Source organism: Callithrix jacchus, chromosome 3, assembly GCF_049354715.1.
Source record: "Callithrix jacchus isolate 240 chromosome 3, calJac240_pri, whole genome shotgun sequence".
Taxonomy (NCBI): Eukaryota; Metazoa; Chordata; class Mammalia; order Primates; family Cebidae; genus Callithrix; species Callithrix jacchus.
In genome coordinates, this window is record NC_133504.1 from 192997420 (window position 1) to 193010570 (window position 13151).

General features: G+C 44.8%; 1 protein-coding gene across 1 annotated transcript in view; it reads right to left on the bottom strand.

The window, feature by feature from the left end:
* The window catches only part of ZNF718 (zinc finger protein 718), a 43336-nt gene extending 30449 nt beyond the window's left edge, over positions 1 to 12887 (bottom strand). The window contains exons 1-3 of the mRNA XM_008993744.5: positions 12718 to 12887; positions 5181 to 5307; positions 4067 to 4162 (exon numbers count right to left, since the gene is read on the bottom strand). Of these exons, the coding sequence (XP_008991992.1) occupies positions 4067 to 4162; positions 5181 to 5307; positions 12718 to 12720 (226 nt within the window). The 5' untranslated portion in view covers positions 12721 to 12887. The remainder of the gene's footprint in view (positions 1 to 4066; positions 4163 to 5180; positions 5308 to 12717) is intronic.
* Between the last annotated feature and the right edge of the window lie 264 nt (positions 12888 to 13151).

The following is a 13151-nucleotide window of genomic DNA, read 5'->3' on the forward strand; positions in this document are numbered from 1 at the left end:
GACAGAAAATCAACAAGGATATCCAGGGCTTGAACTCAGACCTGGAGCAAGCAAACCTGATAGACATTTACAGAACTCTCCACCCCAAATCCACAGAATAGACATTCTTCTCAGCACCACATCACACCTACTCAAAAATTGACCACATAATTGGAAGTAAAGCACTGCTCAACAAATGCAAAACAACTGAAATCATAACAAACAGCCTCTCAGACCATAGTGCAATCAAGTTAGAACTCAGAATACAGAAACCAACCCAGAACCGCACAGCTTCATGGAAACTGAACAACTGGCTCTTGAATGTTGACTGGGTAAACAATGAAATGAAGTCAGAAATAAAGAAGTTCTTCGAAACCAATGAGAACGAAGACACAACATGCCAGAACCTCTGGGACACATTTAAAGCAGTCTCTAGAGGAAAGTATATAGCAATAAGTGCCCATATGAGGAAAATGGAGAGATCCAAAATTGACACCCTATCGTCAAAATTGAAAGAGCTAGAGGAGCAAGATCAAAAACACTCAAAACCCAGCAGAAGACAAGAAATAACTAAGATCAGAGCTGAACTGAAGGAGATTGAGATACAAAAAACCCTTCAAAAAATCAATAAATCCAAGAGCTGGTTTTTTGAAAAGATCAACAAAATAGACCACTAGCCAGATTGATTAAAAATAAAAGAGAGAACAACCAAATAGATGCAATAAAAAATGATAAAGGGGAAATCACCACAGATTCCACAGAAATTCAAACCATCATCAGAGAATATTACAAACAACTCTATGCACATAAACTAGTAAACCTGGAAGAAATGGATAAATTCCTGGACTCCTGTGTCCTCCCAAGCCTAAACCAGGAGGAAGCTGAAACTATGAATAGACCAATAACAAGGGCAGAATTCGAGGCAGCAATTAAGAGCCTACCACACAAAAAAAGCCCAGGTCCAGATGGGTTCACAGCTGAATTCTACCAGACACACAAAGAGGAGCTGGTACCATTCCTTCTAAAACTATTTCAAACAATCCAAAAAGAGGGAATCCTTCCCAAATCATTTTACGAGACCAACATCATCCTGATACCAAAACCCGGCAGAGACCCAACAAGAAAAGAAAACTTCAGGCCAATATCCATGATGAACATAGATGCAAAAATCTTCAATAAAATACTGGCAAGCCGAATGCAACAGCAAATCAAAAAACTTACTCACCATGATCAAGTAGGATTCATCCCGGGGATGCAAGGCTGGTTCAACATACGCAAGTCTATAAACGTAATTCACCACATAAACAGAACCAAAAACAAAAACCACATGATTATCTCAATTGATGCAGAGAAGGCATTTGACAAAATTCAACAGCCCTTTATGCTAAAAACCCTCAATAAACTCGGTATCGATGGAACGTATCTCAAAGTAATAAAAGCTATTTATGACAAACCAACAGCCAATATCATACTGAATGGGCAAAAACTGGAAGCATTCCCTTTGAAATCTGGCACTAGACAAGGATGCCCTCTTTCACCACTCCTATTCAATATAGTTCTGGAAGTTCTAGCCAGAGCAATCAGGCAAGAAAAAGAAATAAAGGGTATTCAAATAGGAAAGGTGGAAGCCAAATTGTCTCTATTTGCAGACGACATGATAGTATACCTACAAGACCCCATCACCTCAGCCCAAAAACTCCTGAAACTGATAAGCAACTTCAAAAACTTGGATATAAAAAAAAGTCTCAGGATATAAAATCAATGTGCAAAAATCACAAGCATTCGTCTACACCAATAACAGACTTAAAGAAAGCCAAATCAAGAACCAACTGCCATTCACAATTGCTACAAAAAGAATAAAATACCTTGGAATACAACTCACAAGGAACGTAAGGGACCTCTTCAAGGAGAACTACAAACCACTGCTCAACGAAATCAGAGAGGACACAAACAGATGGAGAAACATTCCATGTTCATGGTTAGGAAGAATTAATATCGTGAAAATGGCTATACTGCCCAAAGTAATTTACAGAATCAACGCTATCCCCATCAAGCTACCATTGACTTTCTTCACAGAACTGGAAAAAACCACCATGAACTTCATATGGAACCAAAAGAGAGCCCGCATAGCCAAGTCAATTCTAAGCAAAAAGAACACAGCGGGGGGCATCACACTACTCGATTTCAAACTATACTACAAGGCTACAGTAATCAAAACAGCATGGTACTGGTACCAAAACAGAGATATAGACCAATGGAACAGAACAGAGGCACCGGAGGCAACACAACATATCTACAACTATACAATCTTTGATAAACCTGACAAAAACAAGCAAGGGGGAAAGGATTCCCTGTTTAACAAATGGTGTTGGGAAAACTGGCTAGCCATGTGCAGAAAGCAGAAACTGGACCCCTTCCTGACACTTTACACTAAAATTAACTCCAGATGGATTAAAGACTTAAACATAAGACCTGGCACCATAAAAACCCTAGAAGGAAATCTAGGCAAAACTATCCAGGACATAGGAGTAGGCAAGGACTTTATGAACAAAACACCAAAAGCATTGGCAACGAAAGCCAAAATAGACAAATGGGACCTAATGAAACTCCACAGCTTCTGCACGGCAAAAGAAACAGTCACTAGAGTGGATCGGCAACCAACAGAATGGGAAAAAATTTTTGCAGTTTACCCATCTGACAAAGGGCTGATATCCAGAATTTACAAAGAACTCAAACGGATTTGCAGGAAAAAAACAAACAAGCCCATTCAAAAGTGGGCAAAGGATATGAACAGACACTTTACGAAAGAAGACATATATGAGGCCAACAATCATATGAAAAAATGCTCATCGTCACTGGTCATCAGAGAGATGCAAATCAAAACCACATTGAGATACCATCTCACGCCAGTTAGAATGGCAATCATTAAAAAATCTGGAGACAACAGATGCTGGAGAGGATGTGGAGAAAAAGGAACACTTTTACACTGTTGGTGGGAGTGTAAAGTAGTTCAACCATTGTGGAAGACAGTGTGGTGATTCCTCAAGGCCTTAGAAATAGAAATTCCATTTGACCCAGCAATCCCATTACTAGGTATATATCCAAAAGACTATAAATCGTTCTACTATAAGGACACATGTACACGAATGTTCATTGCAGCACTGTTTACAATAGCAAAGACCTGGAACCAACCAAAATGCCCATTGATGATAGACTGGATTGGAAAAATGTGGCACATATACACCATGGAATATTATGCAGCAATCAGAAATGATGAGTTTGTGTCGTTTGTAGGGACATGGATGAATCTGGAGAACGTCATCCTCAGCAAACTGACACAAGAACAGAAAATGAAACACCGCATATTCTCACTCATAGGTGGGTGATGAAAAATGAGAACATATGGACACAGAAAGGGGAGTACTAAACACTGGGGTCTATTGGGGGGAAAAGGGGAGGGCCAGTGGGAGGGGGAGGTGGGGAGGGATAGCCTGGGGAGAAATGCCAAATGTGGGTGAAGGGGAGAAGGAAAGAAAAGCACACTGCCATGTGTGTTCCTACGCAACTGTCTTACATGCTCTGCTCATGTACCCCAAAACCTAAAATCCAATAAAAAATTAAAAAAAAAAAATCACTAGGCAGAAGAGATATCCAACATGTGTTCCTGGGATTTCTGAACCAAATCTCAATACGTCCACTACTCACCTTAAGGATTTTAGACATGATGCAAAAAACAGTATTTGGAAGAAAAAAAACTTGAACATAGAGCTCCTCAATTATACAAGCATTCCCAGGTCTCCAAAAGCAATGGACAGCAGTCAGATCACGGAGCCCTTTATAAGTGATAAAGTAGACAATGGCTCTCCCTGTAAACCTGAAGGGAGATCACTAAAGGAAAAACTGAATTATTAGATTTAAGAGCATGGGACAGATGATGACCTTATTTGTGAATATGAGAAAAAATGTAGCCTTTTCAGAAATTATTTTTATTGGCACAGAGCTTCCCAAACCACATGTTAAGGCCGGGCTTCCTTCTTGACCTTTGGTCTCCTTGCCTGTGTGCCCTCCTTCATTCACTGTCACCTACCTGGGGGTTTGGCTACTGTCTCACGTATCTTCACATTGCAGGGCTCTTTTCTTTGCTCCAGACAGGTAACCAGGTCTGGGTTAGAGATAGCCACACCTGTTTTATTAAAAAAAATTAACATGACTATTGCTGGGGATACTCCAATTACCAAGCATTATGTTAAGTAGAATAGAGAAATTATAGGGGATTCTAGAAAATTAATCTTTAGAATATTTAAGTATTTTGGCTAGGCGTGGTGGCTCACGCCTGTAATCCCAGCACTTTAGGAGGCCGAAGCAGGGGTATCACGAGGTCAGGAGATCGAGACCAGCCTGGCAAAGATGGCAAAAACCCCATCTCTACTAAAAATACAAAAATTAGCCAGGCGCAGTGGCAGGTGCCTATAATCCCAGCTACTTGGGAGGCTGAGGCAGGAGAATCGCTTGAACCCAGGAGGTGGAGGTTGCAGTGAGCCAAGATCATGCCACTGCACTCTAGCCTGGGTGACAGAGCAAGACTCCATTTCAAAAAAAATAATAATAATTAAGTATTTTAAATCTGTAGGCTTTTAGCTCCACTACCAAGTACTAATGAATCAAAAATAAGTTGTGCAAATTGCATTTTAAGATATCAAAGACAATATTTTATGTCATTTAATTTATAGAATTACCACTAACCTAGAGTGAAGGACACAAATTAGCTCACAAGAAGGTTTACATAAAGATGAAACATACTAAAGATTTTATTTTTTTACACTAGGCTGGAGTGCAGTGGTGCGGTCTCGGCTCATTGCAACCTCATTTCCCTGGTTCAAGTGATACTCCTGTCTCAGCCTCCTGAATAGCTGGGATTATAGGTGGCATGACCACACCTGGTTAATTTTTGTATTTCTAATAGAGATGGGGTTTCACCATGTTGGCTGGGCTAGTCTCGAACGCCTGACCTCGTGATCCTCCCACCTTGGCCTCCCAAAGTGCTGGGATTACAGGAGTGAACCACCATCTCCAGCCAAGTTTTTTCTTGAAGAGAGGAACTGAAATTCACACAAAGGAGAAAATCCCAAGAGACATTCTACAAAGGAAGAAAATAAAACTCTGAAAAAGTATTAGGAATTACATATTAAAGTTATCCTCACCCAGGGAGACCAGGTTTCTGTAGTTCTCCAACATCACATCTCTATATAAATTCTGCTGGGCAGGGTCCAGACATCTCCACTCTTCTGGAGAGAATTCTATGGCCACATCCCTGAATGTTAAGAGTTCCTGAAAATACATATTTAGCAAGTGACAGAGTTTTTTTTGTTTTTGTTTTTGTTTTTTTAATATGAAGTCTCACTCTGTTGCCCAGGCTGGAGTGCGGTGGCACAGTCTCGGCTCACTGCAACCTCTGCCTCCCAGGCTCAAGCAATTCTTCTGCCTTGGCCTCCTGAGTAGCTGGGATTACAGGCACCTGCCACCATGCCCAGCTGATTTTTTTTTTATTAGAGACAGGGTTTCACCATTTTGGCCAGGCTGGTCTTAAACTTCTGACCTCAGGTGATCCACCACCTTGGCCTCCCAAAGTGCTGGGATTACAGGTGTGAGCCACTGTGCCCGGCGGTGACAAGAGGTCTTAATTTGACTACAGGTGAAATGAGTTAAGAGAACTAGTTCTGACTCATGAGACTGACTGCAATTATCTGATAAAATAACTTTCAACTCAGTAATGTTCTCTAAAGTATTCTATAACTCTGAGTTTTAAGGAGGACATGCCTTTCTGTTGCTGCAATGGAAATATGGGATACACTGACCTGCCCCTACCAAAACCAAATAGAGCAGGCCCTTTGTGACCTACTGGAACAAAGGGTGAACTCACTTCTCATTAAAGTATCTGGAAGCCCTCATATTTGACCCTGGCCTTGTGGTAGAATCATGTGAGGAATTTAATTTAAGAAGCAGAAATTTTTCCACCCAGAAAAATAGACAGGATCTGTGGGGAAGGCAACGGTGATGGTTTCTCTTTAAAGTGTCCATGTGATACTACTGGAAGACTAGGCTAAGAGTCACTCAGCCAAGCATTGCCTCTAAAGTTCAATATGCATATAAGTTACTTGGTATTCAAAGCCTCACTGTAAGTAACAACATTCTGCAGGTTTAAGAAGGGTCCATGAATTAGCTTCTTTTTTTTTTTTTTTTGAGACCGAGTTTCGCTCTTGTTACCCAGGCTGGAGTGCAATGGCGCGATCTCGGCTCACAGCAACCTCCACCTCCTGGGTTCAGGCAATTCTCCTGCCTCAGCCTCCTGAGTAGCTGGGATTACAGGCACGTGCCACTATGCCCAGCTAATTTTTTGTATTTTTGGTAGAGATGGGGTTTCACCATGTTGACCAGGATGGTCTCGATCTCTTGACCTTGTGATCCATCTGCCTCAGCCTCCCAAAGAGCTGGGATTACAGGCTTGAGCCACTGCGTCTGGCCCCAGTGAATTAGCTTCTTATTGCAAGTCTGCTGTTAATGCTGATGTCCCTCTCCCTGGATCCATTAAAATACCACTCGGCCAGAGAAAGCAGACACAGCACAGAGTCCCTAATCCCAACAACCTTATCACAACACAAATACTTTACATTTGAAGACAAGACCACCAATCATCATTTTGAAACATGGCATTCTATCTAGGCCCTTTAAAGTTTACAAAGACAGGAGATGGTGGCAATGCCTGAGTAAGTCTGCATTTGAAAAACATGCACATTCATTCATGCGATCTTTACGGAGCATGTACTATATGCTCAGTGTGTCACAGAACAGTGTGCTGGGAAGTTCACATTATGTGTGTTATTCTGTAACATCCTGAAAAGACGGTACTAAGAAAAGAAGGTACCAAGTGCCCCATACTTCGCAAGATTTAAATGCAGGGCCCCAGCATTTCTATTTGTTCTTCTATTTTCTTATCATTGATTTTTTTTTTAATGCATAGAATAATAGCTCAATATAGATAGGAAAGATGCAGAAAGGAACTGTTAAGTGCAATTCAGAGGAATTTTTTACTTTTGTGTTTGTATTTACTTTGAGACTTGTGAACAAAACACTGAAACTGCAGAGATGGAGAACAGGTTGCTGGATGGGATGTCTCTAAAAACACGGATTTTAATTTTATAAAAAAGAATTTAAGGCACAAAAGTATATAGCTTTTCCCCATTTATCAGCTTTTGGGTTTCAGGAATTGTGAGCCCCAGCTCTGGAGAGGCAGTAGAAATAGCCACCCCAAACTCTAATCTCTAAGCAGTTCTGTGAGAAATTTCAGTGTGGGGTCAGATCTGGACAAGGTTCATCACAGGGTGGATCTGGGCAGGGCTGAGACAGAAGGAGGACCCTAGGCATCTGCTCTCTATGCCCATAACTATTTTCAGTTTTGTCTTTTCTAAGCCTGCCCAAGAGAAATTTGATTCCCAGAGTTCCAAAACCCTCATGTTTTTCTAGACCAATTATATTAGAAGCTAATTATTTATTCTCAGCAAGGTGAAAACAATACAAATAATAATAACAACAACTTCTCTTCTGTCAATGAATAGCCAATCAGGCGGTGGCATCAAAACTCACAAAACAGGAAAATGGAAATAACCCAAATGAAGCTTAAGTCTCCTGTACAATTTCTGTCTTGGTACCGAACACAAGATGCTAAATTCAACCATTTATTCATGTGCTCTAGACAGCAAATGCCTTGATGGTAGAGACCATGACTGCTTCATGTCTTTTTCTAATGACCATATAAAATAGAAGCAATTAGCTTATTGATGAGTTTGAGTCTCCAGATCTCCTCATTTTTCATCAAAGAACCAGAAAACTGGAGCAATTCTTATCTGGGTACAATTCAAGGAGATTCTTTCTGTGAGGGAGGAACAAACCCTGCATGAGTCATTTCTCTTCCTCTGAAATGGGAGCAGAATTAGACCTTCTTGTCAGACTGACCCCAGTCTGCACAGGACATCTTTAAATATCTCAATTACTCAAAGATGCTGGTAAGAGTGTCCCCAGTGACCTTGGGTCAGTGCAATTCTCTCATAGTAATCCAGGGAGGAGACACTCAAGCTGACTTTATAGGGTGCAAATAGAGCTGCCCTGGTGGACTTGCAGATGTGATAACCCCTGTCCCTGGATCAGCTAACTCTGAGGTAAGGGGAAGGACAAAGTACTGTATTCCTACAACACAGTATACAGGAGGAAGGCACATGTGTGATTATGGTTGTCATTATGGCTCTGGATACTTTGTGTCTTTGACTTCCCACTGCTAAGAGGCAAGTTTACACTTACGAATTCTGCCACAGGATTCTATTCACATCAGAAGCCTCACAGACAGCTGTAGCAGGTCAGTGAACAAGACCTGGAAAACTCAAAGGGCTCCACTCTAAAAATGGGGCTTAAGATATCTATGTTGACCTCTCATAATGCAGAAAAAGTGTTCTGTGAGTTTTCCATATGTCTTCAACCCACAGTCTTGGGAATCCGAGGCAGAGACCAGCTTTTATGTCCAGATTCTAGGTGGGATCGATGTGCCTCTGCATTTTTAGGGAATACCGCAAGCAGAGTAAAACCAGAGAGATCCCCTCGTGGAGGCTCCTTCAACACATTCTAAAGAATATTTTGACCTGAAAGGAAAAAGCTGGGGTAAACATAAGTAGAGAGTTTTTTTTCTGGGGGGGCAAAGTTTGAAGATTGCAACCCTAGAGTATATACACTCCAATCACACATATATTTGTAAAGGCAAAAAGGAAGGCAGAGAGGGAACTGATAGTTGTCAGAAATTCTTATGGGTTTACAGAAGTAACGTTGGTGAGTGATTGGCTACACACATTGTTAAGCTGTAGCGTGTGGGTTCTAGTGTCCACTGTGGCATTACTGGGTTAATTTATAGCCACTTGTGCCAACAGCAAGCAATTTCAAAAGTTCAAAGAGGGGCACAGTATATGATTGTGGTCTCATTTTAACAAATCTGTGGGTTCGATAATGAAAAGAACATAGATAAAAGTTCTTTTTGGGTCCAGGTGTGGTGGCTCACGCCTATAATCCCAGCACTTTGGGGGGCTGAGGTGAGCAGATCACAAGATCAGAAGTTTGAGACCAGCCTGGCCAATATGGTGAAACCCTGTCTCTACTAAAAATAGAAAAATTCGCTGGGTACAGTGGTGGACACCTGTAGTCCCAGCTAGTCGGGAGGCTGTGGCAGGAGAATCGCTTGAACCTGGAAGGCAGAAGTTGCAGTGAGCCAAGATCGTGCCACTGTACTCCAGCCTGAGTGACAAGAGTGAAACTCCATCTCAAAGAAAAAAAAAGTTATTTTCTTCTCTCAAATCCCAAGACATATAAATTCAGAATTTGGAACTGTACATTTAGGTCTTGGAGGGCTGTTGAGTTGTGCACATTTATGGGCATTTGAGCAAAGGGAGGAGGGAGAGAACTAAAGTTCTCAAGTTTAATTAATGCACATGTATAATCCTTGCTGGGTTTACCAGCCCCGTGATTTCTGAAACAGTGTCAGACTGAAGATGACAGAAGCAGTGAAAGAGGTGAAATAACAGACTGCTGTCCTGAAGTTACTTTTGCAGAAACCAAGTGTAACTGCTCTACAAGGGACTGCAGATCCTGAAGAGAGAGACCACTTTGTCTGCAGCTTTGGGAAGCACTTTGCTGTACTTTGTTGCACAACTGTGTGCTGTGACTAGAATCCTGAGAACAAAGATTTTTCTCTCAAGTAAAGCCTGGTGGGCACTTTGTGTATAACATCTGGTAATTCTGGACTGTGTGTAGAAAATATAACTAAAAGAAAAATTATCTGCCGGGCATAGTGGTTCATGCCTGTAGTCCCAGCACTTTGGGAGGCCGAGGTGGGCAGACCACGAGGCCAGGAGATTGAGACCATTCTGGCCAACATGGTGAAACCTGTCTCTACTAAAAATACAAAACAAAGTAGCTGGGTGTAGTGGTGAGCACCTGTAGTGGCTGAGCTACTGGCTACTCAGGAGGCAGAGGCAAGAGAACTGCTTGAACCTGGGAAGTGGAGACTGCAGTGGCTGAGATTGCCCCACTGTACTCCAGCCTGATGACAGAGCGAGACTGTTTAAAAAAAAAAAAAATCTTCAGTCCTAAAAAAAACTCTCCACCATAATAGAACAGCAATAAAATGTTCTGTTATATAACTAAACCAAAATGTGATGTGCATCACAGCCAATTTACTAAGAGACTGCAAACAGAAAAAAGTACCATCATTAGTTCTCAAGTAAAAGACTTGAAAGCACCATCTGTCATACACAGTTTACTACAACTTCACCTAGTAATTTGGGAGGTCATCTGGGTTTCTAATTGGTAATATTCTAAGGAAAAATAAACTTCCCACATCTTTGTGACAGGACAGAGATTTGCAATGTGGAGCCGGGTACCTGCTGAAGGCAGCCTCCTACCTTCCCACAGAAACTATGGAATAGGATATATATTCTTGCTATTTACATTTCTTTTTTTTTTTTTTTTTTTTGAGACAGAGTTTCGCTCGTTACCCAGGCTGGAGTGCAATGGCGCGATCTCGGCTCACCACAACCTCCGCCTCCTGGGTTCAGGCAATTCTCCTGCCTCAGCCTCCTGAGTAGCTGGGATTACAGGCACGCGCCATCATGCCCAGCTAATTTTTTGTATTTTTAGTAAAGACGGGGTTTCACCAAGTTGACCAGGATGGTCTCGATCTCTTGACCTCGTGATCCACCCGCCTCAGCCTCCGAAAGTGCTGGGATTACAGGCGTGAGCCACCGCTCCCGGCCACTGCTATTTATATTTCAAAGCAATAGTTCCCAGGTCCTAAAGACAAGTCTGAGTCAGAAAAGGCAAATAACCTATTTAACTAATAAAAATGATATACATATATTTCAAAAACCAGTGTAAATACTTGCACATGGCTGGGCACGGTGGCTCACGCCTATAATCCTAACACTTTGGGAGGCCAAGGTGGGCAGATCACTTCATGTCAGGAGACTGAGACCAGCCTGGCCAACATGGGGAAACCCCATCTCTACTAAAAAAAAATACAAAGAAAAAAAAAATCAGCCAGAGTGGTAGCAGTTGCCTGTAATCCCAGCTACTGGGGAAGCTGAGGCAGGAGAATCACTTAACCTGGGAGGCAGAGGTTGCAGTGAGCCAAGATCATGCCAGTGCACTCCAGCCTGCGTGACAAGAGTTTAACTCCATCTCAAAAGAAAAGACTTGCATGTAAGGGATGAACTGACGCACAGTGTGTGCACAGGGAAGAGGATTTGTCGGAAGTTAAAAGAGGAAGAGAGAAAGGACCTATGGAGAGACATGGGTGGGGCAGAACAGGACTAACTAAAGCACTGGTTTGTGATACAGGTACAGGCCCAGGCAGGGCTATGCTCTGACTGATTTCTGTGTCCGTAAAGGCAGAAGACATCAGGATCAGTGGGTCCAGAAGCCTGGGCGGGTAAAGGAAACAGGCTCCTGCTACAGATCCAGTGTCTGGGGTTGAGATGAGCCAGGAAACTTCTGAGCAATGTGTGTGTTTTTGGCAGAAAATTCTAAGTGCAAAGCTGCCATGGGCCCAATTCATGAGGGTAGAACCCTGTCCTAGGAAGGGTGTGGTCGGTGCAAAATCCCAGTGGGCGTGCTCAGTAGTGGGTTAGCATTTGGACGGGGCTGGCAGCAGGGTGCAGGGAAGGGCTTTTCTCAGAACTCCTTTCCTCTAAGTTCCCAGTCCCCTCTCTACCCGGAGGAGACCTGGAGGAACAGGACAGCGCATGTGCAGAACCTGGCCGGGTCTCCCGCGGACACCCCACATCTCCCTCCAGCCCAGGCTCAGCCACGTCTGTCTTCTGACAGAAAACGTTCGGAGTTTGCTCAACAGCAGTCAGTGCTCCACCCCGACGGGACGTCCAGCACCTCACTAACGACACCACCCAGAGTCAGCGCCGACCACACAAGCTCAGCGCTCTTCCCGCAGCCGCCCCCCGCAGACGCCAGTCCCGGCCTCTGGACACGCGTCCTCATTTCCGAACCCCGCCTGTAAACCAAGGGCGCCCACACCCTCCTCGGGGTCAGTCACGTGGCAGAACCGCTCAGAACTCTGCGGAGCGCCGGGCGCACCCACGGCGGGGTCTAAGAGACGCCCCCCCAGAAACAGCCACGCGGGGGAGACGCCCGGGGCGAGGGAGCTGCTGGGAAAGGGGGCGGCGGGCGATCCGCTTCGCCTCCCCACACCCCTCACAAGAGCCTTTCCTTCAAGACCGCTGACAGCCCCCAGAGCGCCAGCCACGGCCGGGGCCGCCCCGTGCACGAGTCCCCGTTTGCTCACGGGAACCCCACGTTTTCACGGAGCCTCCATCTAATCCGAACAGGGTCAAGTAGGGACGGGACCCCGGACCACAGAGCCGCCCACGCGGGCACCGCGGAGCTCCTCAGCTCGCAGCCCGGGGAAGGTGCGGGGCTGCGGGCGCAGAGCTGACAACAAGGGCTGCAGGCTGGGCCAGAGCCGCCGTGCGGGGACCGTCGGGAGCCCGGGTCCCTCCGCGGAGGGGACTGAGGACCGACGGCTGAGCGGCGGCCGCGTGGACTCGGCTCCCAGACTCCGTCCCGCCTCCGCCATTTCCCGCCGGTTCCGATGAGGCCTCCCCAGCCTCGGGACGCCCTGCCCCGCACACTCACCATTTCTGGACTTCGGGGTGTCGCGGAGTCTTAGCTACGAATCACCCGAGACCCGCATGTCACAGAGTAACGGAGGCCGAGGCTGCGGCTGAATCACCCCGGCCTCCGGGAGCCGAGAACACGGGGCAGAGAAACTCTAACCCGAGCTCGGGCTGAAGCGCCGCAAAGGCCCCGCCAGATCCCGGATGCCGCCCCCTCCTCTTTGGCTGCTCGCCTGATTGGGCAGTTGTCACTCCAGCACTCTGATTGGATAGGACTCCAATCCCCGCCCTCAGGCCTTGAGTGACAGAAGTTGCGACCATACGCTGCACTGAGTGAGGTGACAGAGACAGGCTCCTGCCTCTCGGCACTTTCAGGCTGGTTTTTTTGTGTGTGTGACGGAGTCTGGCTCTTCTCGTCCAAGTTGGAGTGCAATGGCGCGATCTCTGCTCACT